The 27167-nt window shown below is 36.8% G+C and overlaps 1 protein-coding gene across 1 annotated transcript in view; it reads left to right on the top strand.

Moving 5' to 3' along the window:
• The first annotated feature begins 8704 nt into the window (after positions 1 to 8704).
• RNF125 (ring finger protein 125) overlaps positions 8705 to 27167 on the top strand; it is a 34317-nt gene continuing 15854 nt past the window's right edge. Inside the window, exons 1-3 of the mRNA XM_003759808.4 lie at positions 8705 to 9522; positions 20994 to 21147; positions 25322 to 25413. Of these exons, the coding sequence (XP_003759856.1) occupies positions 9356 to 9522; positions 20994 to 21147; positions 25322 to 25413 (413 nt within the window). The 5' untranslated portion in view covers positions 8705 to 9355. The remainder of the gene's footprint in view (positions 9523 to 20993; positions 21148 to 25321; positions 25414 to 27167) is intronic.

The raw sequence follows: 27167 nt of genomic DNA, 5'->3' as shown, positions 1-27167 counted from the left end.
TCAACAGTAACACAGAAAAGTTCTGTTAGTCATAGAAACCTAGCTTTCTTCTGAAGGCATCTTATCACTTGACATTTTTCTCAGAGCTAGGAGTAAAACGGCCTATTTCTTGCTGTTTAAGTCCCACTTTTAGACCTTCCCTCTATTATCATCACTTAGCAATGACCTCTCTTCCTTCACACAGTTCATTCTCTCTCATCCAGATTCTTGTTATTATCAACTATGATAGCTCTCCCTCCTTCCCAAAAACTATAGCACCTGTTTCAAAATGTATTTTCTACGCAACCCCTCCCTTCTAACATGCTGGCCTCCCAGTTCCTCAATCTCTCTACCTCCCATGATCTCTTTTTTCTAGTATAATAGAGATTTGCTAGGGCACAATTGGATCTCCTAACATGGAGGCTCCCTTTATCACCATACACTGCTTCTTCAAAAGTGGCCAGGCTGAGACATTAGCCCTCTTTCTGGCTCATGTGCTTCCCTGTATTTTGTTTCCTGCTGCATCCAGAGGCTGAAGAGCACAGTTTAAAGTGCACTTGGGACACTATGAACTGAAACATGAGTGAAGGACTTCCTTCCCCCACTCCTTCTTTTTACCCTTGCTCCAAGAAATGGGCTAGGATATTTGTCTTGTCATTTGCTTGTCTTTCTCAGGCTCAGATGCCAATAGTGATCTACACAGGATTCAGGGATTTGAGCTGTGGAGACATTGGAGCCAGGCTTCTAGACAGTTTGGAGCAGCCAGCAGCCTGGAGAAGCCAGGTGCCCGGGACTCAAGCCCAAAGTGGGTTTTGAACTTGGAAATGGAACTGTGCTTTATAGGAATTGAGCTAAGCTATGAACCGAATCGATTCCCTTGCTTTCCCCAGAGACTGCATACAATGGTACAGAGGAGGAATATTATGTTTGTATTTATGCCTTTTGAAATCATTAATTCTATGTAAAGGCTATCTGACTGTTAGTGGCTAATACAACTAGAGTATAGGAGAACACTCTTTCTAAGGGAACACCATCATAAGAAGTTGGAGACAATGGTAGAAAAGCTAAACATGTACCCCAAAGTCCCTTAAGGACACTGGAAACCCTGGAAGAGGGATAAAAATATAACTTACCTGGCTTTTCAGGCAGTGAGAGCCAGGGAAGTCTCTAGTATACGAAAACTATACAATGGAATAGTCATATTTTAGGCTTCCCTAACCCACTAAGTGAATGTTATTCAGTACCAAAATTCCTAGTTGCATCTCTTCCAGAAAGTAGTGGGCTCTCCTTCAATGTCTTCTAGCAAAGGCTAGTTGACTATTTGTGGGTCATGCTGTAGAGAAGATTCTTGTTCAGATAGAGATTGCACTTTGGTGACCATAAAGGTCCTTCCCGATTCTACTGTAATTGGGAGGATCTTGTTCTTAGATCAGGTTGATGAAGAAGTGGATAGGGCCTGGACTTGGAATAGAAGCCTCCTCAATTGGCCCTGTTTCCTCTCTCCCTTCCCCCCCCCCATAGTAGGGTAAAACTGGGGAGCACCAGAAAGTTTTATTTCCCAACCCCATGAGGGTCTCAATTTCTTTTGAGTTTGTTCTTCCTAATCTTATGAGAATGAATATTCCAAGAAGAGAGTGCCCAGGCATCTCAGAGATCCATCAGTTGGCAATAGAAGATAGAGATTCCATGGCAATTGGATTCAGTAGTAGTTATTCAAGCTGATAGTGGCCTGCAGATTGAGGAGGATCCCCCTAAAGAGATCTGTCTTGATTAAGAGACACTGACAAACAGAAATAGAAACTCCTTTGCTCTCAAAGTTATTTCTTGATTCTTGAGGGGAGAAGCAGTCAGCTGTCCTCTGGGGACCCAACTTACTAATATGAGTGGGAGTTGGAAGAATGAGCCTTCAGGGAGTGCCTCACTATGATTCTATGTGACTCATTCCCGTGAGAAATGAAAAGTAGGTGGATCAGACAGATGGGCCCAGACAGGTGTAAAATATTAATTAGATTCATCTGTGCTAAGTTTTTACCTGGCACAGGAAACTAGAATTTGTTGGGAGTTGCAAGAGGAAGTAGGATTTTGGTATAGTAAGAGATTGTTCTTAGAGATGAATCAATCACTCCACAAGTTAGAATTTTTTTTTTCCTGATTTCCCTAGTTGCTAAAGATCTCAAATGATTTTACATTATACCTCTTTGAATATTTGTGATATTAAATTAGAAGAAACGCTTTGTTCAGGCCTTGTCCTCGTCAATAAAGCAAACTCAGAGAAAATAAAGCATCCTTAATGGATAGAGTGCAATGCTTGAAGTCAAGAAGACTCATTTTCCAGAGCTCAAATCTGGCCTTGGATACTATTTGTGTGATCTTAGGTAAGTCACTTAACCTTGTTTGCCTCCAGTTCCTCCTCATCTATAAAATAAACTTGAGAAGGAAATAGCAAATCACTATCATATCTTTGCCAAGAAAACCCCATGGAGTCACAAAGAATTGAATCTGAAAGAAAAAGATGAGCAAGATGTGGAGAATAGTCAGGGAACATTTCAAATCATCCAAAGCTTTTCCTCAGCTCTTCCCCCTAGGCTGAAATCAGATGGAAATGAGATTAAACATGTAAGGTGGTTGGGATGAAAATGAGAAGCAACTGGTAAAACCTAGGACTCTCAAAGCACATGCTGCCCCTCCCTCCTGAGCCTTAGACATTTATCCAGGAGACTAGCAAGACTGGAAACTTGGGGTCACTTGGACTGATTCAGCACAAATATTAACACCTTCAATAAAATATAAACATTTTAAGGGCAAGTATTATTTTGTTTTTACCTTTTTATGTCAAGTGCCTGGAAGATGGTATACCTAATACATTTTTTTTTTTGCATGCATGACTAAATTAAATTTTAAAACCTTTAAATGATGAAATAGTTTAGAACCAAGAGGCATAGATCTTAGGATAGGTGAAGATGCTATTTAGAAAAGAAGGAGTTAAGATTTAATTAAAAAAAAAAAAAGTCTCTTTACCTCAGGGAGTCAGGGAGTATATTTGAACCAGAATACTAAAACATGATCTGACAGGATTAATTTAAAATTATCACTGTCTTAATAATTCAATGCTATGGTGTTTGAGAAAATGAATGCACAATCTGATTTTAAAGGAACCTCTCTTTGAGAAAAGGTTAGAGAAGGGTGGAACACACACACACAAAACAGTTTGTTTTGATATATACCAAAAGACAGATTAAAGAAGGAAGACAAAACCTTTAAAGGAATAGTCACAAGCAAAACAAACTTTCTGATCCTGAAGGAGGGATTAAAAGGAAAAAAACAAACAAAAGCAAATAATTAGGTTCTCTGCTGGTGCCTTGGATCAACTATTAGATATTTGGGAAATGGCCGAACAAATTGTATATAAATATAGTGTAATATTATTGCACCATAGGAAATGATGGATTCAGAGCTGGTTTCAGACTCCTAATGCAGATGATGAGGTCTTGGGTAGCAAGGAAAGCTTGATGTACTGATAAGATTATAATATCCCAGGAGGCAAGCTGGGAACAGTGGGGATGGGATCTGCTGAGCCTTAAGTGAGACTTTGTTCAAGTGGACTTTCCATTACAGTCCTACCTCTACTGGCTGTCTTTGTAAACCTCACTACTGTATCTAATCAAAAAACCCAAAGGTTAATTTCTCCTATATATCTGCCTATGGCTTACCCCATCTTTGCCAAACTCTTTTAGGGGGTTAAATCCCTTTTAGGGAGAAACTTCTATGCATACATTCACAGTATGGATAGACAAAGATAGATTGTAGCTTAGTTGGGGATGCTCAAATGGATGAAAGCATAGATCCACTGAAGTGTTTGAGAGATTTAATTTGTATCTGGCACTGTTTTTGGTCAGAGTTCCTTATTAAAATACAAACTCCCCCAAGTTGGTGTAACATATTAAACTAGCATATTTCTAACTACTGAGCTGACAGTTTGTTATTTCAAAATGATCCTCCAATATGAGACAGAGAGACAAATCAATCTGAAATCTAGGGCCTAGATAGAGCAAAGAAAGGTGGGAAGGAAAATTTGTATGAATAAATGCAAAGACTCTTCACTTGGAAGCAAAACCAGGTGAAGAATTCATATCATAACAACAATATTGTAAGCATAATCAGCTGAAAGACTTAGGAATTTTGATCAGCAGAATGATTAACTTCAATTTCAAAGTACTGATAATGAAGCATGTTTTCCACTTCCAAAGAAAGAAATGATGAACTCATAGTGCAAATCAAGATGTATTTTCTTTTTTCTTCCATTCCTCTTTCTTTTCCTTTTCTTCCTTCCTTCCCTTTTCTTCTTTCTCATAATTAATGAAGAAAGTTGTTTTGAATGACTATACACACACATTCATACATATAGATGTATTATGTAAAAGAGGGGGGAAAAAAAGAAATGCAAAGCGGGAGGTTTTCCCTATATGAATTTGGCCTACTTAAAAATTTGTTGCTGATTGGCATTCTAGAATTTTGGTAATTGTGGACCACTTAATTTCTAAGAGGGCCTGGTTGGGAGCAACAAAATTAAAATACTCCCTATTCTGAAGAAACTAAATTCTTAAAGGAATATTTAATATTTAGTGACTAAATATTAGCAACATAAGACAAAATGTCAACAAACTCTCTATATAATTTTAGAATATGCAAAGTCCTATGCGGAACCTTACAAAAGTATAATAATAAATAAGGCTCTGCCCCTGAAGTAAAGAACCTTACAATTGTGTAGAGAAAAGAAGACAAATACACAAATAACAATAGTACAAAATAGAATGATATGTAGACGAAAGATACAAAATGCTGTGAAAATAAGGTCTAGCTCTGAAAGTAAGGTCTTCTTAATATCTTATTAAATATTTCATGAAACAATTTAAAACCATTTTATTTTATTATCCTCTTTTTAGAAATGATAACCTGTTAGTTTCCTCCTTTTCCCAGCTCAAGGGATTTATATTGATTTATATGAAAAAAAACAACTACCAAATTTTCCTTTACTTAGATTGGGATAATATCTAATAACAATTCTTCATTGAGATGAAGGGATGGATTTTTAACAACCCAATTGTTTAAACCTACTATTAAATTCAATAATTCAAAAAAATCACTTATTAAGGTTTATTATGTACAAAGCATTAGAGGAACAAAGACAAAAACAAAACAGTCCTTGAGTTGAAGAAGTTTACCTTCTGCTAAAAGAATACAACAAATCCAAGAATATAATTATATCACCTTCTTATCAATGTAAAAAAAGTCTGGAACATGGGTTTTCTCTCTCAAAGCTGAAAGCCATAAGTCTTCTCTAGCTTTCACCAACTCCATTCCTCAGATAGGAATGAGTCATTGAGTAATCAATCAATGAGCCTTGCGTTTCATACTCAAATAAGTATAATACGAAGTAATTTGAAAAGGGAGCTTTGGGAAGTGGGATGGAACCAGAACTGGATAGATGCAGAAAGGCTGGGAGTGAAAAGAAAATGTCAGTCTAGCTGGTTGGAATATAGAGATGTGAAGAGAACTCATCAAAAAAGGCAAGTAAGATAGATTTGATTCAGATTGTGGAAGATCTGAAATGCCAGACAAGGAAAATTTTATTTTATCCTATAGACAATGGAAAACCATTGGAAATATTTAACCAGAAGTGGCATGTCAGACTTACACCTAGGAATATTATTTTTGACAATTCTGTGGAACATGGATCAGAGAGAAGAGAAACTAAAAGGAGAGACCAATTAGGAGGCCATCCTAATAGTATGAACAAAAGACAAGGAGGGCTTGAACTTGAGAGTAATAGTCTACTACTGGGAGAGATTCAAACCAAGCAGTGTGATGTGGCAGTCAAAAAGTCCATATACTTTTTTAAAAAGCAAGGTCTGTGATTTCATCCTTCTAGGAAATTCCTGGTGGTATCCATCAATGTAAACCTTCACCTACTTAGCAATTAATAGTTTAAAGAATTGCTTAGTATACTGAGAAGTTAAGTGACTTAAGCATGATCTTATATCCAGTGCATTAACTATCAATGCAGGAAGGACTTTAACCTAAGTTTTTCCAACTGATTGAGGCCCTACTGCCTACTACCCCAGGAGTATGCACCAATCAAGCTCAAAGATGTTCTTGAGAGCTGGATCTTAAATTTTCAGACTGAGCTAGCTCATTCTCAAATAGGAAATAGGCAAACACTATAAAACAAAGCTGAATTTATTATTGTGTTGATTGTCTGGGATTAAGAAAGGAAGCAGGAAATTATATAAATGAACATTTCAAATTTCAAAGTGTGTCATTCACGTTTCTTTCCCCTAAAGAGACAGTTGTTTAACATTAGTTAGCATAACCCTGACTATACTACTATGCCTTTTAGGGGCAGAATCTGCTTTGGAGTCATTTATAACGTAAATGGTCTCAAGCTGGATAATACTTTAAACTATTAGCTAATTATAATGAGTTATCTGGCTACTTTAAGAGATATATGTTCCAACATGTGAGATGTGTTGTTACATTGCACTCTGCATAAATCACACATCAGCAGGATTGTGTTCAGTTCTTGGATCCACATTTTAGAAAAGGCCATGAAAAACTGGATATTAAAACAGAAAAAGATGGATAGAATCGAGCAAGAAACCTTCTAGGAAACAATCCCTTACTCTCAAGAAGTCTTCATTTTAGGGGAGGGCTTTTGGGGAAGAATAGGATCTCGGAGTTCATGGATCAAGAGAATTTTAAGTAAGAAACTTCTACTACTTTCTCAAGCTACCTGGAGCAAAATTCTTAAACTAAGTCACTATCCATCCCCTAAAAGGTCTTGTAACTGAAGTTGGGGGGGAGGAGGAGGTCATGAAGTTAAGATTTGTTATCAGTATTTGATTTGTATTCCTATTTCATATACCTATACACCTGGAGTTGTATAAACATTTCTGAGGCGAAAAAAGGTTATGAGTGGAAAAAATTTAAGAAGCCCTGGCCTAGATCACTGAAGTTGTGATTTGTTGAGGGTCACTTAGCCAATGTGTGTCAGAAGCAGGGCTTCAGCTTTATATTGCTTTTCCTAATGTAGTCAAGTAATATTAAATAATATTGATGATGCTGGTGGTGATGATAAGAATAGAAGAAACATTTATATAATGCTATCTATATGAAAGCCATATTTTGATCCTCACAAACAACCTTGGGAAGTATATACTATCATTTTTAATAGTATTTTATTTTTCCAAATATATATAGTTTTCAACATTCGCTTTTTGCAAAACCTTGTTTTCCAAATTTTTCTCCCTCTCTTCCTTGCTCCCCCCCCCTTCCCCAAGATAGCAAGCAATCCAATATAAGTTAAATAGGTGCAATTCTAAATATAAGCAGGTACTTTCATTAATTCCATTTTGCAGTTAAGGAGACTGAAGCACAGAGGTTAAGTGGCTTGTCCAGAGAACACAAATCTTCATAGCCGAGTTTGAACTCAAATCATCATAGCTCAGAGTCTTAAGCACTGTGACACCTAAGCCTCAAATGTGTGTGTGTTGTTGTTTTTATTGTTTTCAGTCCTGTTTCTGAGACCCACTTGAAGTTTTCTTGGCAAAAACCACTCTTTCTGGAGTGGTTTACCATTTCCTTCTCCAGCTCATTTTACAGAGGAGAAAACTGAGGCAGAGTTAAAGTGCCTTGCTCAGAATCACATGGCTAGTATTTGAGGCCAGATTTGAACATATATATATTTATAAATGTAGGTATACACCATATACACAGAATCAACATATAGAAGAGAAAGGTCTCAAGATCTTGTCAAAAGAAAATCATTTGAAAGAGTTGAGGATGGAAGAAGACAGGACTAAAGATAGAATCAGCTAGAAGCTAGCTAGCTTTTATAACACTTATGTGTTGGACACTGCTAAGCCTTTTACAAATATTATTTCATTTGAATTAGACCCAATATAAGAAAAATATTCCAACAATTGGATTCAAAAGTGGTAGACTGAGGAAATAGTGGATTCTCTCTTATTTAGAGGTCTTCAAAGAACAGCTGGCTTTCCATTTGATGTATATTTTACAGAGGGGATTCTTGTTTAGATAGAAAATCAATCTGATAATCAATCCTTTAAAGTTCCTTCAAAATCTTTAAGAATGAACTGTTTGTCGTATTCCTTCTCAATTAGACTAAGTTCCCTGAGTACATAAACGTGGTCTTATTTAAACTTGTCCATCCTATCTGCCATCTAGGGGAGTGGGGGGAAGGAGGGAAAAATTTGGAACAGAAAGTTTTTTGCAAGGGTCAATGTAAAAAAATTACCCAGGCATACCTTTTGTAAATAAAAAGCTTTACTAAAAAAACAAATAAACTCGTCCATCTTCCTCATTACCTAGTACAGCACTCCTTAAATTTTGGATGGAAAATGCCATCCCCTTTCAGAAAGAGAACTATGGAGACTGGATTCGGATAAAAGCAAATTATTTTCACTTTTTTTTTTCTCCATGATTTTACCCCCTTTTATTCTCATTGTTTTTCCGCAGCATGACTCTTATGGAAATATATTAAAAAATGAATGTACAATTCATTCTACATTTATCAAGTTGCTTGCTAGAGTGGGAAAGGCGGAGTTAAGAGTGGAACTCAAAATCTTACAAAAATGAAAGCTGAAAATCATCTTTACATGTAATTGGAAAAATAACACTATTAAGATAAATATTGTTTAAAAAAACTTTCTTTTTGTATATGGCCTTATGGTATCTTACTTAGTTGCAGTCTATATTTTAAGATCTTATCTAGACTAAATCCTTAATGTCTCACGGTTTTGAACACCAGTTTCAGGAGTAGTACATCGCCATGCAATTGTTTGCCTCTTGACCCCCTTAATCTCCCACATTGGTTAAGGACTGTATATTCCTGAGAAGTGCAAACAACCTGAATTTGACTTGAATAAGGTTCTTGATGTAGTGAACAGAGCCACCTTAAGCAGAAACCTGAAGGTTAAAAAAGGTTCACATCCCAGCTTTCTCAGTTTGAGGAAGATCTAACCGTAAGCAGCTGGTATTCCTTTGTGCAGTTTGGGTTTTAGGTTTCAAGCCTCCCAAGAAGGGAGGACACTGCAGTACTTGCTGCCGGCGCCTCCTCCCTATAGCTGGGGGTAGCTGGGGGAAGAAGATAATTTCTGACTGGTGGAGTCACTGGCAAACTCTCTACTTGGAAGGTTAGAAAGGGGCGGGGGTTGGCTCCAGAGAGCAGGCTGTGGGGGCAGGGAGGCGGCGATCCCAGCTGGGTTGGGACTTCCTTCCTTAACCGCAGGACAACAAAACAATTGAACCTAAGGCACCCAGCTTAGCAGCAGCTGTCTGGGCGAGAGAGAAGGGAGCAATGGGTTCGGCGCTGAGCAGCGACAGTGGCCGAGCGGCCCCGGCTACCAGGTCCACCCCGTCAGCCCTGCCTGCGAGGAGCGAAGTGGAGCTGCCTGTCACCTCCTTTGATTGTTCTGTCTGCCTCGGAGTGCTACATCAGCCCATACGGACCCGCTGCGGCCACGTGTAAGTGAGGGTGAGCGGCCGGGGGTGTGAGACTCCTGTTGCGGGACCCGCCAGGCCAGAGAAAGCTGAGATGGAAGAAGTAAAAGGGGCTTTTCTGGGGCAGTGAAGAGCAGTAAGAGGTTTAACTTTAGCAAAGCAGCGTAGGAGCTTCTGCTGGAGGTATGGCATTGTAAAACCCGGCCCCGTCGGGTCTCGGCTGCGGGAAAATGCCTTGTCCGAAGGTGGCACAAGGGTTGGGGGAAAGAGGGGGAGACAACTCGGCTACTTTTGCGACTAAGTCAAATCTGAGCACCTGGGTCCTCTGTTGGAGGTGAGTAAGTCAGGGGCCAGTCCGCTCCCTCTGGACCGTACTCCGGGGCTAGTTGGGATGCTCTCAGTAGGTAGACGGCTTAGCTTCGGGTCCAAACTTGGTTCTGGGTCCACATGGAGTGCCGGTGGCTTCTGAAGCGAAGGGCAACTGTTTCTGGCAATGGCTAAGCCCGATAGACCCCGCTACTAGGAAGTGGTAGGCTGCGGTCAAGCGCAGTTCTCTTAAGTAAACAGTCGGGCAGGCGCTGAGCTTCCTTCAGCCCCGGACACCCAGATGGGCTGCGTTTTGTTTGGGGCTGCGCACGTGTCCTGAAACGCCCACGGCTCTTCCTCCTCTGGCGAAAACAACTGACCGGGCAAACCCCAGCTCCCCCTTCCTCTCCCCTCCCTCCCCTTCTGAAGGTAGAGTTACCGTAGTTGTAACTCCCGAGTGTATTCGTTGCTACTTTGTTAAAGTTAGGCAGAAGTTTGACTAGGGTTTGGTGGTTTAATCAAAAGACCTCCTGCTGAGAATTAACCCTTTTTTTTTTAATTTAATGAAGCTGACCAGAGACTTGAAGGTTACTTTTTAGCATTAAAGACCAAAAAGTGCTCAATAAGAAACGTGGGCTAAATGGTTTCTTTTTAAACACTACTTATTAAATATTTATTTACCTGAGTCCATTGTTGTATGTGGTTGCTAATCCGTAGTATGTGATTTGGCAAATATATATAGCGTTTTAAGGTTAACGAAGAGCTTTACAAATACTCCCTTTGTCCTCATTACAATCCTGGGTCGTAGGTGCTATTATTATCCCCCCCCTATAATATTTGCTGAAGAGGAAACAAGACTGATGGCGCTTGCACCAAGAGTGCCAAGGGTCGCACCTTAGAGAAGCAGGCATCCGAGGTCACATTTGAACTCAGATCTTGCGATTTCACCATCGTTCTATCCGCTGCACCACCTAGCTGTCCGGGCCAGAAATGCAATTGTTTAGAATTTCTCGGCCTTTATTAGGCTTTTTAATGGAAATCGAACGAATGGGACAGATCATTTTAACTCAGATTCTTCATCTGTAAAGTGAGTGGACTGGACTGTATGACTTTAGATTCTCTACTTCTGCTTAGATACATATAACTTAGCAATTGTACAAAGTAAACTACTTAATTCCTCCCCCCCCCCAAAAAAAAACACTCCACTATCACAATCAATCAGGAAACAGTAAAGAGCCATACTTTGTGACAAGACTTTGCTAAACCCTAGGAATGCTGGGATGGATAAAAAATTGGTTTTTATGTATTTAGCGGGGACGGGGAGAGGTGGGAAGTTGGGGGATAAAGAAGGTGGGAGGAGGAGGAAAAGGGGGTTAATGTGCAAATAGTCTTGCTACATAAAGGTCTGCAGATTGGGTAGGAACTGGGGGGTTGAGAAGGAGAGAAGCTTAAACAAGAATCCTCTACAGCATCCAACCTAGTTAAGGAAATGCCCAGTTCCATTTGGGGATAGCTCCAATGGTCAGAAAGTTTTAATTTATGTCAAACCCCAGTAGGTTTTTTCTTTTTTGCCACTGCCGCCCATTGCTTCAATTATGATTGTATGAGTTTAAAAAAAACAAAAACATTAATCCATCGTTTTGCAATTTACTTTGTTAACTAGAAGCAAGGCTAGGGAAAGGTGCTTGCTAACTACCGGAAGATCAAAGAAGCCTCGATGAAGGAGTTGGTCTTTAAATTGGGCTTTAGATTGTCCACAGGGAATCGAAAACTTGGAAAGAACCAGGAAGGGAGAGCATTTCAAGTTCAGGAAACAGTGTGATGAAAAAGTGTGAAGATAGAAAATCTGAGAAGATTAGATTAGATTAGCCAAATTAGATCAATTTGGCTAGTTGTTGAGCTGGTAATACCTAAGCAAAGTTAAAACGGCAAGTAGAAGAATTAAGTTACTTCTTAAAAGGCATGTTCCAGAGTATTTAATTTGTAAACATTGAAGTGTTTGAGATATCTGCTCCCTCTTCTCTCCTCTCTCCCCCAACTTAAAAAAAAAGACCCCTCAAATTCTTAGGGTTTAGCTTTACTACATCTAGTAAGTATCTTCATCTTTATATATTGTCTCATGAACGTCTATGCCTGAGAGATGTATACTGGAAATGTAATGCTTTCAGTTTAGGAGGATTGAAAGTTGTATAATGTATTGAAAGTATGCTTATAATGAAATGACATCTTCAGCCATAATTGAGGTATGATAAAGTATTTACAGATAGCAGTATTCTGTTTGTGAAGAGGATTTTTTTTTTTTTTTTTGGCCTTTATAAGGATGAAACATGTAGAAATCCTAGAGAATTATTCTGAGGTTATCTCAAGTGATTTACACAAGATAACATCTAAACTTTTAGTTGTAATTATAATTAGCATTTATGTGATCCTTTAAGATTTATAAAGAACTTTATAAGTACTTTTGTCTTTACAACAATCCCTAAAGAAGGTGCTATTATTATCCCCATAATAGAGATGAGAAAACAGGCTGAGTGACTGCCCATTGTCACAGAGCTAATAAATGCGAGGCTGGATTTGAACTGCTGGTTGCAAATACACTTATTATTCCATCATCTAGCAGCCACAGGTCTTACTCATCTCTTATATTCTTGGGCAATAAAAGATAATATTTTTAAAAATGATTGGATTTTTGTGGGGTTTTTTTTTAATGCTTTAAAATGTATTTATAGGTAAATGGGCCATATAGGTTTTAAGATTACTTTTCAAGGATTGGATTGAGTAACTTGAAACTTCTATAGATGTTATCTAATGGCCCATTATTATCCTTGATTTTTGAATGTTTGGATTGTGTAAAGATCACCTTTGGCAACATTTCTCCTTGTTGCCCTTTCTGTTGAAAGGTATTTTCAAATTGCTAGGATCTTGTTCATTCTTTTGCAAAATGCTGATCTCTTTTGTTCAGTTTTTTTCTTTGTTTTGTTTGAATTGGGGAAAAGCCTAGCAATTGGAAAAAGTCATAAAACTGCCCACCTCTACTAGCACAATTTTCCTTCCCTCAGCTTTCCCCTTCTTTGTTTTGACAAATCTGTGCTCATTGTTCTGGTTGTGAATAAAATGGCCATATCCCTCCTTTTGGCAAACTTGTTTCGTTTCCTTTCACATTTAAATTTTTTTTTCACCCAATGACCCACTGCTTATGCTGCCTAAAGTAGTATTCTCCTCCCCCACCCTTATTTTCATTGTTTTCTTTTTTTCCTAGTTACCCATGTACATTAATTTTTTAAACACACATTTCTTTATGAATCATGTTGGAAGAGAAAAATCGGAACAAAAGGGAAAAACCATGACAGAAACAAAAAAAAACCAGAAGAAAAGGGAGAAAACAGAAACATAGCCTGTGTGTCTGATTTAGTCGGTTTCCATAAACTAGGTAGTTTCTTGGATTGAATTTAACTTAAAACTGAAAGTATAGAATTGCAAAAGAGACTTTGCCTCCAAATCAGTTCTAAATTGGTAGTTACTCATTTAGGGTTGCAAAGAGGAAATGGACCTGTTAGTGGACCCCAAAGATGGCATTTAGGTTGTACCTTTTTGTGATAAGGCCCGTCCTAACTTGTAGCTTTATTGTCTTTAGTTGTTTGAGAGGAGGAAGGGTGACCAGTACCTAGCTATTATCCTGCTTACTCTTTCTTTATCTGAAGAAATTTGCTGCTGGTCCAATCCTTCCCCTATGGCTCTATGTGAACTTCAGTAGACTTTGGATTCCCAACTCAGAAATTTTCCTGCCTAGACCCTTGATGTAGTGCATTGCAGATTTCTGATTTTTACACTTCTTGCTAGTTACTCATTTAATCCTCAGATCCTCAATTTTTGGAGCATTTTGCTTGTTGGCTCACCAAGTAATCCCCAGCACATCCTAGTCTTCTTTTGCTAAAAATAAAACATCTGAAATATTTTTGACTTGTCCTTCCAAAGCAAGTGTAGAAAATAGCAATTATGGACCTAATTACGCTCAATAAAAAGGAGATCGCTGATAAAATGAAAATTGTGAGAACATTGAGAGAAAATGAATGTGCTGTCATGGGATTATTGATAAAGAGGAAAGTTAGAAATTTTAGAATTTCTTTTATTCTAAATTTTAGAATACCAGGTTTCAAAGAGTTCAGAGAAAAGACAGGTAAGTTCTGTCTCATAGACTGAAAAACTTTTTAGAAATTGAATCAAATTTTTCTTGTGCAGCAAGATAACTGTATATATACATATATTGTAACCTTAACATATACTTTAACATGTTTAACATGTATGGGACTGCCTACCATCTAGGGGAGGGGTTGGAGGGAAGGAAGGAAAAAGTTAGAACAAAAGTGTTTGCAAGGGTCAATGTTGAAAAATTACCCATGCATATGTTTTGTCAATAAAAAGCTATAATGAAAAAAAAATTGAATCAAAAAGCCTTTAAGGCTGTATAAGACCCCCTTTCCCAAATTAACTAATCAGACATCTTCAGGTACAAAGAGAAAGCATTTATTTAGTCCCTGCAGAGAGAGGCCCAAACACACACTTGGGAACTACCCCAGCTTTCTACATGTGTTTGACCTGACCAGCAGGAAGTAGAACACCCAGTTAAACGGGAAAAGACCCTAGCCTTTTCATTGGATAAACTAAAAGGATGGAGCCATCTTTGACCAATGGTCACCAGTGTTCTCTGCTTCCCCCAGGTCATGTCACATCCTGTAACTTTGCTAAATTAATGTGACTTCCTGTATCCTAGGGTTCAAGGCCTGGGAATAGGGACCATGTTTTCTCAAACTGAGAAAATTTCATCCAATCAGTCCCATGCAAGACTTTAAGAAAAAACAATTCTGGGGGTGCAGTTAGAAGCTGTGTAAACAGCTTGTATTTGAACCAGAAGCCTTATAGAAATGTTCCACCCAACCTATTGTTATCTAGTTATTACTTGAAGACCCTTAGTGACAGTGAACTCATTACCAACTATAGCTGCACTAATTACTTTGGGAGGGTTCTGATTGATGGAGTTTTTATTATTCCTATCCAGCTGCAGTTTCCATTTATTCTTCCTAATTCTACCCTCCTGGGACCAACCACCACCATTCTATCAAGAATTTAAGCTTCTCTTTCTAAGGCTAAACACCCCCAGGGCTTTTTAATCACTTTTATTCACTGTTGATTCTTATTGCTTAATCCACTAAAATCTCACCTCTTTTTAAAATTTTTTAAAAATTGATACGCATTGCTTTATGAATCATGTTGGGAGAGAAAGATCAGAATAGAAGGGAAAAATCATGTGAATTTTTACCTACCTCAACTTCCATCTCATTTTTTCTGAAATGAGTTTTTTTTTTTTAACCAAATGTAGGACTTTCTCCCAATTAAATTTTCACTAGAATACACTTCTCCCCAAAGAAGAGAGATGAGCAGATCCAGTCCCCCAATCCCTGAACAAAGGTGGAAACATTACAGATATTTTCAAATTTATCTTCCATGTATTGATATAATTTGCTGGTTTTTCTCCCCTTTCTTTTTTTTCCTTTTAAACTTTTTTTTAATGCAGAAACATTAATAACCTCATTTTTAGTTTAGCTAGAAGTATGATGATATCAATAGTAATCTGGTCTCAAAACTCTAGAGAGGTCCTTAAGTAAGTTATAAACAAAAGACTTTTTTTTGAAGAAGGAAAAATTGTCTTGGTTAAAAGTCGAGAGTACTTTCCACAAGTAATTTCTCTAACCTTTCCAGCTTCTTTTGTTTTAGAGAATTTTTTTTTTCCATAATTATAACTTTTTATTGACAGAACCCATGCCTGGGTTTTACATTGTCCCTTGCACTCACTTCTGTTCCCACTTTTCCCCTCCCTTCCCTCTACTCCCTCCCTTAGATGGCAAGCAGTCCTATACATGTTAAATATGTCACAGTATATTCTAGATACAATATATGTGTGCAGAACCGAATAGTTCTCTTGTTGCTCAGGGAGAATTGGATTCAGAAGGTAAAAATAACCCGGGAAGAAAAACAAAAATGCAAACAGTTTATATTCATTTCCCAGTGTTCTTTCTTTGGGTGTAGCTGCTTCTGTCCATCCTTGATCAATTGAGTTAGATCTTCTCTTTGTCTTTTTTTTTTTTTTAATAGCCTTTTATTTACAGGATATATACATGGGTAACTTTACAGCATTAACAATTGCCAAACCTCTTGTTCCAATTTTTCACCTCTTACTCCCCCCACCCCCTCCCCTAAATGGCAGGATGACCAGTAGATCTTCTCTTTGTCAAAGAAATCCACTTCCATCAGAATACATCCTCATACAGTATCGTTGTTGAGGTATATAATGATCTCCTGGTTCTGCTCATTTCACTTGGCATTAGTTCATACAGGTCCCTTTCCCTTCTTTAGTATCTCTTTGGAGTATAAGCCCAGTAGAAACACTGCTGGGTCAAAGGGTATGCACAGTTTGATAACTTTTTGAGCATAGTTCCAAATTGCTCTCCAGAATGGCTGGATGTATTCACAATTCCACCAACAATGTATCAGTGTCCCTGTTTTCCCATATCCCCTCCAACATTCCGCATTATCTTTCATTCTAGCCAATCTGACAGGTGTGTAGTGGTATCTCAGAGTTATCTTAATTTGCATTTCTCTGATTAATAATGACTTGGAGCATCTTTTCATATGACTACAAATAGTTTCAATTTCTTCATCTGAGAATTGTCTGTTCATATCCTTTGACCATTTATCAATTGGAGAATGGCTTAATTTCTTATAAATTAGAGTCAATTATATATTTGGAAATTAGGCCTTTATCAGAATCTTTGACTGTAAAAATGTTTTCCCATTTTACTGCTTCCCTTCTAATCTTGTTTGTGTTAGTTTTGTTTGCATGAAAACTTTTCAATTTGATATATTTTGTAATCAATAATGATCTCTAGTTCTTCTTTGGTCATAAATTCCTTCTTCCACAGGTCTGAGAGGTAAACTATCCTATGCTCTTTCAATTTATTTATAATCTCATTTTTTTATGCCTAGGTCATGAACCCATTCTGACCTTATCTTGGTGTATGGTGTTAATTGTGGGTCAATGCCTAGTTTCTGCCATACTACTTTCCAATTTTCCCAGCAATTTTTGTCAAATAATGCATTCCTATCCCAAAAACTGGTGTCTCTGGGTTTGTCAAACACTAGATTATTAAAGTTATTGGCTGTTTTGTCCTGTGAACCTAACTTATTCCATTGATCAATTAGTCTATTTCTTAGTCAATACCAAATGGTTTTGGTAACTGCTGCTTTATAATATAATTTTAGATCTGGTACAGCTAGGCCACCTTCATTTGATTTTTTTTTTTTCTATTAATTCCCTTGAAATTCTTGACCTAAAAAAAGACTATTTTTAAAGCATTATTTTAATAGTATTTTTATGTTTCCAATTGATGAGGTCTAGATTTGGGGTACCTAAATGAAATTAGGGTTTAATTGAGGTCTAGTGGCAGGTTTGGGGTACAGGGAGTCAATTAGAGCTCCCTTGCAGCCCCTTTGGATTCGGCCCAAGGATACTGAGTTAAATGGGATTTAGTAGCAGCTCAAGAGTCCCCTGTAAAGGAATTTACAGACCCAAAAACTTAGATTGATAAGAGGTTTATTATGGGGTTTGGAAGTAAGGTTAAAGTCTAGTTAAGTAAATAGGTGAGGATAAAGAGAAGAGGGCACCGGAAACAGGGTTCCAGTTGACAGAGGCTCCTTGGCATGCCAGGCATGAGGCTGGCATATTTGTAACCTCTACAAAGAGAGCACTCCAGCTTGGCTCTTTTAGGATGAGAGATTTAGCTAAAGGGTCCTGTGGGTGGAGTCCCCAAGCTGGGTTTCATCAAGGGCTAGAATTTGCTTGGTGGGGGTTGGGAAACCTGAGCAGATCATTAGAATAGGGGCTGGGACAGCCCAAGTTGACTCAGATACAATGGGAGCTGGGAGAGCTCAGATCTATTGGAATTCAAAGGGATGCTTTTGACAAGGATTTGGGAATCAAAAGTCCTAGCTTCCTGAACTGATAATGCATCAGCTAGCAGGGTTTGAGAATCAGAGAGAAATAAATCAATCTGAAAAGACTAGTTTCTTTAAGGGATGTAAAGATATTTCAAAATTCATTTTTGTGAGGTTTCCAAATTTTTTCTCTCTCCTTTCTTACCCCCTTCCCAACATAAGCAATTCAAAACAATTATTCAGGACAACTATTTGTCCTGCTGTGAAAGAAAAATCCCAACAAAAGGGGGAAAAATACAAAAAAGCAAACAAACAAAAAGGTGAAAATAGTATGCATTTATATGCATTCAGTCTCCACAGTTCTTTCTGGAGGCTGTTAGCATTTTCCATCTCAAATATACTAGCATTATCTTAGATCACTAAATTGCTAAGACCTATGTCTATCATAGCTGATCATCAGTGTTACTGTTAACTGTGTACAATCTCCTGGTTCTGCTTTCTTCACTTGGTATCAGTTCATGTAAGTCTATACCATAACTTATTCAGCCATTCCCCAACTGAGGGACAGACACTCAATTTCCACTTCTTTGCCACTACAAAAAGAGATACTATATACATTTTTGTGTTTGTGGGTCCTTTTCCCTCTTTTTTTGGGGGGATACAGCAGTGACATGTCCTTTGGGCATAGTTCAAATTGTTCTTCAAAAATGGTTGGATCATTTCATAACTCTCCCAACCAATACATTAATATCCCAGTTTTCTTACATCTCCTCCAACATTTTATCATTTTTTCCTGTCATCTTAGCCAATCTGAAAGATGTGGAGTGGTGCTTCAGAATTATCTTAATTTTCATTGAGTTTGTAGGCATCACAAAACCATAAGATGCAATTAAGATTTGTTTAAAAAACAGAAGATGGGGAAAAAAATTGTCTTCTTAATCCCCTAAATTGGACTGTTTACTCATCTAAGGAAATTCTCTGCTCTTCTGAAGCACATGACCACCACCACCTCTTTCTCCATTCAGAATTATGATATTAATTATTATGACACTGATTACAGAAAGTTCTCTTTCAACCTTTGAGACTAATGGTTCAGGGAGAAATGGGATAGTGACAATTGGTAGGCAACTATTCTGAAATGTTATCTTCCAAATTGTATTTTAACAATGAAATTTTTCCTCTATAGGACTGCTACAAATATTAGCTCAAACTCCTAATAGGAGGGACATTTCCAGTCAATTGACAAGCATTTATTAAATGTTTGTTGTGTACCAGGCACTGTGCTAAGCAGTCTGGACATAAATATAAAACGGGAAAAAGTGAAACAATCCCTGTTCTCTGGGTGGTTACAGTCTTGTGAGGAGAGAGGAGGTATTTACAAAATAGATACCAAATAATTTAGAAGACTCAGCAAGTCTTTTTATTTTTTTATTTTTATTTTATTTTAATAGCCTTTTATTTACAAGTTATATGTATAGGTAACTTTACAGCATTGACAATTGCCAAATCTCTTGTTCCAATTTTTCCCCTCCTTCCTCCCACCCCCTCCCTTAGATGTCAGGATGACCAGTAGATGTTAAATATATTAAGCTATAAATTGGATACACAATAAGTATACATGACCAAAACGTTATTTTGCTGTACAAAAAGAATCAGACTCTGAAATATTATTAGCCTGTGAAGGAAATCCAGAATGCAGGTGGGCAAAAATATAGGGATTGAGAATTCAATGTAATGGTTTTTAGTCATCTCCCAGAGTTCTTTTGCTGGGTGTATAGCTGGTTCAGTTCATTACTGCTCCATTGGAACTGATTTGGTTCATTTCATTGCTGAGGATGGGCAGGTCCTTCAGAATTGGTCATCATATAGTATTGTTGTTGAAGTATATTATCTCCTGGCCCTGCTCGTTTCACTCAGCATTAGTTCATGTAAGTCTCTCCAGGCCTTTCTGAAATCGTCCTGCTGGTCATTTCTTACACAACAATAATATTCCATAACATTCATATACCACAATGTATTCAGCCATTCTCCAATTGATGGGCATCCACTCAGTTTCCAGTTTCTAGCCACTACAAAAAGGGCTGCCACAAACATTTGTGCACATACAGGTCCCTTTCCCTTCTTTATAATCTCTTTGGGATATAAGCCCAGTAGTTACACTGCTGGATCAAAGGGTATGCACAGTTTGATATAAAGTTGAAGTCTTAAAGAAAGATGAAATGAGCTAGAGAGTCTAAGAGGCAGAGACTAGGCAATACTTAGTCATCTACATATACAGTAAATTATATATTTATGTCATATAGCTATAGTTATCAATATCTATAATTACCTAAAATTCTTTACAAACCTGCCTTTAAAATGGCTATGTAAATGTCAATTGTCATTCATATGTAGATCTAAATTTTATTTTCTTCCTGTAATAGTCAATGTTTAGTGATATAAGATTTTCTATTCTTTTATTCCTTGATTGGTATTATATATTTTATCGGTCTGCCAATAAGTATTTATTAAGCACTGTGTCTGGCATTGAGAATACAAATAAAAACAAAAAATAGATCCTGCCCTCAAGAAGCTTATTCTAATTGGGAAATTTTATTTATTTATTTATTGTAGTGTTATTGGTATTAGGAGGTTGTATTTTCTCATACCCAAAATAAGAACTCACAGAGCAAGGAGACATCTACCTATCTACCTAATATGTTAGATGAAGAAAAGAGAGGGAAAAGTTAAGCTACAATGAAAAAGCTTTTGTATTAAAGTTGTCCATTTTGACTATGTTTCTTTTTTTATTCTAGTCTATTCATTCTCTCTCTCTCTCTCTTCTCCCCCACCCCCATGCAATTGGGGTTAAGTGACATGCCCAGGGTCATACACCTAGGAGGTGCTAAATGTTTTGAGATCAGATTTGAACACGGGTCCTCCTGACTTCAAGGCTGGTACTCTATCCATTGTGCCACCTATCTGCCCATAGTCTGTCTTGACTTTACAGTCAAATTATACTTAGACAGTGGAGTCTAGATGATATCCTCAAAACTGAGCTCTTAAAGGGGGAAGTTTTCTATGTGGGATTCCAAAATGCTTCGTTGAAGCTTTTAATTTGGGAGTCTGAGTATTTAGGGGGAAAATTAAAAGAATGCTGTAAATTGTGGAAACTTTGCCAAACCTTTTGAAAAAAATGATGTTTTGGTTTGGGGGGATAGATTCTGCCATTCCTGTATTTCTACAAGCCTAAGGAACAGCAAGTGGACATGCCCTTATTGCCGGGCTTATCTTCCTTCAGAAGGAGTTCCTGCAACTGATATAATGAAGAAAATGAAAGCAGTATACCAGAATTGCACAGAGTGTAACACTCAGGTACGTTTTCACCGATTACCTAGCTAAGTACTTCGCTTGCTGACAGCTACCTCCTCATTATGTTTCCTTATATTTCACTCCACTCTCCTTATGTTTGTGCCATTTCTTGCCATTCTTTAAGGTTTCCAAGTAGGACTTCCTTATAATTCTAATTAATTGCCTAGTCTTCTTACTTCTACCTCTGTAGTAGATCTACATCTACAGTCATACAGCCATAACCTTAGTTCTCACCCTCATTATCTCTTGAAATACTCTCTAAAAATAGCTCTACTTTTCGTCTCTTCCATCTCCAGGCCATCCTCCATAACTATGATATCGATATTCTCAAAGCCGAGCTTCAATGGTGTCACTTGTGTCATCACAATTTGACATTGCCCCCAAAAGGGCAATGGCTTCTTTTTGTCTCTAGGAAATAAGACATACTCCTGTGTGTGGCAACATAAAACTTTTTACAATCTGGCTTGATTTTATCTTTTCAGGCTAATTGCACATTTCTTTCCGTCATTCATTTTGCCTTCTAGTCAAACTGGCCTATTTGCTCTTCCCCATACACGAATTCTATCTCCTGTTTTCATGCTTTTACACTGACAATCTCAGTCTTGGAATGTTTTTTTCCATTTCTCCAAACCAGCTGGATTAGTGTAGATGAGCTGTATCCTTTGGTACTGCTTCATTAAAGACAGATCGTACTAGGCTAACCTTATCTCAGTTTTTGACAGGGTTATTAATTTGTTAAATCTGGAGCATACTGAAAATATTGTTTATATAGATTTTATCAAATCATTTAGTAAAATAACATTTTTATTACAGAAAAGATGGAGAGATATATACTAGACCAGGGGTATTAAACTTGTGATCTTCCACCCAAAACCAGATTAAAATATAATTAAAGAAATTTTAAATAAAGTAAATAGAAATATAAACATAGTGTTAACTTGTGGTTTTTTAAGTCAATATTCAACCCATAGGCAATTGAGTCTGTATTTTGAGTTTGAAGTCACAAGGCTAGACAATCATGAAATTGGATAGATTTAGAATTGGTTTAATAAACAAGCTCAAAAAGTAGTCATCCAATTAATGAGTCAGTGTCAATTTAGTAGTAGTTCTCCTATGGAGAGCCACAGAAATCTCTTTGTACTTAACATTTTTATCAATGGTTTGCATAAAGGTGAAAATGGCAGATTTACAAATGGCATAAAACTGGGACGAATAACTAACACACTGGATAACAGCAAAGATCCAAAAAGATCTTGACAAGCTAGAAAAGCACTGAACATAAGATGAAATTCAATAAAATGAATTTAAAATCATATACTTGGGTTCAAAACACAAACCTTACACATAAAATGGAAGCAGAATAATTGGGCAACAACCGTTTCAAAAGTCCAGGAGGTTTTAGAGGACTACAAAAAATCAGTGTGATGTCACAACCAAAAAAAAAAAAACCAAAACTTGATGTGATCTTGAGTTATAGTATAAAAGACATAGCTTCTAGAATTAAGAAAGTGCTATGCTCTGCCATAGTAGACAAAGCATATCCATGGTGTATTGTGCCTAGATATGGGAACCATATTTAGGAAAGACATTGATGAGCTGAAGAATACCTGGTGGAGGGCTACCAGAATGTCAGACTCTTGAGTCCTTGCCATTTAACTCTCTTGAAAGAATTAGACTGAGAGGGTTGGGGTAGAGGATTAGTTGTTAATCTAGAAAAGGGAAACTCTCTTGCAATATCTCTCTTCATTTATGTGACGGACTGCCATCTGAAAGAGTTAAGAGATTAGGTAAAAGTTATAAAGTGGAAAATTAGGATTTAGTGTTAGGAAAAGTTCCACATTGCTAAAGTAAGTTATGTAAATTACAAAACCGTCCATGTTATTTCCTAATTCAATAAGCCCCAAATGTTGTATATTTTCTCTAGGATCAAATATAAATTCTTCAATCCTTTTTTAAATCCTTTACCACCTAAACCCAACTTGCCTTTCCAGCCTTATGTTTCTATTCACTTTATAATCCAGCCAAACTAGCTTCCTTGCTATTCTTCACATGTGGTACTTCATCTTTAGCTTGCATGCATTTGCACTATCTCCTATTCTTGAAATGCACTTCTTTGTAAGCGCAATCTCTTGTAATCAAAATTCAGTTCAAGTACTATGTTCTTAGTGAAGCCTTTTCTGCTTACCTTACTATCCCCATGCATGGCAGAGGAGGAAGGGTACTGGAGCCAGCTTATTAAATTATTATTATTGTTATTAATTTATTAATAATATTAATTTTATTTTTATTAAATAGTTTTTAAATTATTAAATTTATATTTATATAATTATATTATAAAAATGTATTAAATTCAATTTATTAAATTCAGTTGATTGATAAATTCTAGTATGAGCATTTATACTTTGAAAATCCACAAAATGCTAAAAATCATGGTTTGATTTATTTTGTGGATTTATCTAGACTTAAGAAATTTTGGGGGACAATGGTTATATTACAGAATAAACTTAGAAATATATCATGAGCACAGTTTTTCCCTCAGGAAGCCAGTTGTTAAAATATTTGCCAAAATGCCCTGGCCTCTCTCCATCAAATGAGCTTTTGTTTATTTTGTACATATATTTTGTATCTATTCCTATAATACAGATTTTCTTCCTGGTTAGTCTTTACATTTCTGAAGGTCTCATGCTCTAGTCCTTTTTAAAGAGTGATGATGAGGGTAGGTCCTTCTCTTTATTTGGAATGCCATTCCTTCTTTTGACAGGCTTTTCAAAGTCGAGCTTAAGGCATTCCTGCTCCAGAAAACCTTCCATGACCATTCTTATCCTAATTGGATTCTTGCACTTCTCTTTTCTTTGAATGGTGGTTTATCACTCAGAATATATAACATTATGAAACTATTATTGGCAGCTATTGGAGACAGTTGTCTCAGGCTGTCCCCGACTGGACTGTCAGTTCAATAAATATTGATTTTTCAGTATGTGAGCTCTAATTTTAAGTGCACAAGACTTAATGAAGTTTATTTTGGTGGTAGAGTTTTAATTTTAAAATGTGGTCTAATTTTATATTAGAAAAATTGTAAAGTATTAAAAGTATATGGGTTGAGTGTTAAATGTTCTAAAAATACATCTGTTTTGAGACAGGCAAATTCTTCTCTCCTCTCCTCTCCCCTGCTTTTGTAGCTTTCTCTACGGTAAATATTGGGAAAGCATGAATCTGTTTTGTCCTGATCTTTTTAAAATTCAACCTTCGTCAGGAAACTGCAACATCCTTTGACATCATGAATTTGGGGTTTGAGGTTTAACTTCTGTAGCTCTGACAAGAAGAGCATAGAAATGGCCCATCCCTATACCACAACTTGGTTTATTAAGCTTCCTTTGATACAAGATGTTTTCAGTACCTAATAAAATACACTTATCCAAATGTGTATTATGTAGCAATAGGTCCCTTATAGTTAGGATTGCCATAATAAAAAACATTCTTTACTGTTGACTGGGATAAATATAGTGCATTAATCATCTTTTGAGTATAATCTTAAGGAAATTATTATGGCATATTCTATGAATTCATATAATGGTACTGAGCATATTATGAACCCATAATATTTCTGTTTTGTCCAAGATTACATGTACAAGGCTTCTGCTTACTTACTGTGGCCCATTCCATAATTCCCTTATTTTTAAAAATTCATTCTCGGATAATGAAATTATAAAAAGTATAAAATGACTACATAATTTATTAAAAACTTAAAGAAATATGAACAGGTTAAAGTGATACTTTGAGCAGTAGGTTATTCTAATTTTTAAGCAAAGTTTCCAAAATTTTGATAGAATGTTAATTCAGATTATTTTGAAATGCATTCTTTCAAAGACCTGTTCTCAGAGAAATTCATAGAGTGCAGACAGTTCATAGATATCAAAAGGGCCCGTAGGATAATTTAGTCCAGCCCCTCATTTTACAAAATAAACAAGTTCATTCAGATAGGTCATGTAGCCAATCAGCAACAGAACTGATGTTCTTCTCAGGTCTTCTGATGTCAAAAGCATAGTGTTTTCCATTCTTTTGTGAATTTTATGAGGAAAAACAAAGGCAATCAATAGAGGGCAAACTGAGCAGAGAAAATAATTTGTAGGAAATTGCAACAATGGATTTATTTTAAATCTTTTTTTTTTTATCATAGGTATGTCTCAGTGAAATGAGAGCTCATATAAAGACTTGTCAGAAGTATATAGAAAATTATGGACCTCTTCAAGAGCTTGGAGAAGTAGCAAGGTAAAATGTTTCAGTTCCATGAAGCTTATCAATGAATGTTATATTTATGAAAATTTTAATTTTTAAAAATTTATTGAATTTTGTTATTTGCTGAGGCAATTGGGGTTAAGTGACTTGGCCAGGGTCACACAACCAGGACGTGTTAAGTGTCTGAGACCAGATTTGAACTCGGGTCCTCCTGACTTCAGGGCCGGTGCTTTATCCACTGCGCCTCCTAACTGCCCCTTTGATTTAATTTTTTAACTTGGTGAATTTCAAAACTTCATTTTTAAAATGTTATGGCAATTTGCATTCTGTTAAGTAAGTGACACTTTACTGCAGTATCCTCTTCATGGGACAGATAGGCAATACAATGGAGAGGGCACCAGACCTGGAGTCAGGAAGGCCTGAGTTCAAATTTGCTGTTGGACACTGACTAGTTGTGTGACCCTGAGCAAGTCACTTATTCTATTTGCCTCAGTTTCTCATCTGTAAAATGGAGAAGTAAATGGCACTCCACTAGCTTTCCCAGAAAGGGTCATGAAGAATCAGACATGATTGAAAATAACTAAACAATAACAAAATCTTCATGGGGTTGTTGAGGTTCAGTGGAACTAAGCAAAGCAAAACTTAAGATATATCATGAATGTTGGGGATTACTACTAGCAAGTAATTGTAATATTTGCTATTAATAATTTAGTAAGTTTGGTGGGGAAAAGAAAGGAATAAAATTTTATATAGCACTTATGAGTCAGGCACTTATTTATGAATTTTATCTCATTGGATCCTTAAAGCAGTTTTGCAAGGCAGGTGTTGTTACTATCTTCATTTTATATTTGAAACTGAGGCAAAGCATCTAGGGTCACAAAGTAAGTATGTAAAGTCCTGTTCAGATAGGACTGGGCTCTTCCTGACTCCTGGCCTAGGAAGCTGTTCAGTGTACCATTTAATTGCCAGTATGCAGCTTTAACAGATTTTATTATTATTATTATTATAACTTTTTATTGACAGAACCCATGCCAGGGTAATTTTTTACAACATTATCCCTTGCACTCACTTCTGTTCCTATTTTTCCCCTCTCTCTCTCCACCCCCTCCCCTGGATGGCAAGCAATCCTATTATGTTTAACAGATTTTGTAATCTCCCTTTTAGGAGTGTAAGGATTAGATTTGTTTCTATAAGAGGAAGATAATGAGGAAGAACCAAAAATAAAATGTAGAACTGAACCCTCTGACCAAACATGTATTTTGACCCAGTATCATCTTGCCAGGTCATAGTTTAAACATTTTTTCTTTTCTTTTTATTTATTTATTTATTTGTTTTTTCTTATTTTTTCTTATTTCCCTAGTAACTTCTTAATTTTCACTTTTCATAGAAAAGGCTGAGAAGTGATTGGTATCCTAGGTGCTATACAGTACTCTTAATATTAGGTGAGCCTTTCAGGCAATTTTTTGGCAGTTGAGATGTAATTGGCTTTAATGGTACAGTTTTCAAAGAAATTTCATTTCTTCTGTTGATTTGAAAAGTGGTTTTGAATATACTTTAACATATTTAACATTTATTAACATAGCTACCTGCCATCTGTGGGAGGGGTTGGGGGGAAGGAGGGGAAAAGTTGGAACAGATTTTGTAAGGGTCAATGCTGAAAAATTACCCATGCATATATCTTGTAAATAAAAAGCTATAATACAGAGAAAAGGAAAAGTGGTTTTGTTCTCTCAGAATAATTGAAAAGGCCAGGGTCTTTTTTCATCTAGGAATTGATGCAAGTCATA

The sequence above is a fragment of the Sarcophilus harrisii genome, chromosome 1, assembly GCF_902635505.1.
Source record: "Sarcophilus harrisii chromosome 1, mSarHar1.11, whole genome shotgun sequence".
NCBI lineage: Eukaryota > Metazoa > Chordata > Mammalia > Dasyuromorphia > Dasyuridae > Sarcophilus > Sarcophilus harrisii.
The sequence above is the reverse complement of the archived record's forward strand: the minus strand, read 5'-3'. Positions and strand labels throughout refer to the sequence as shown.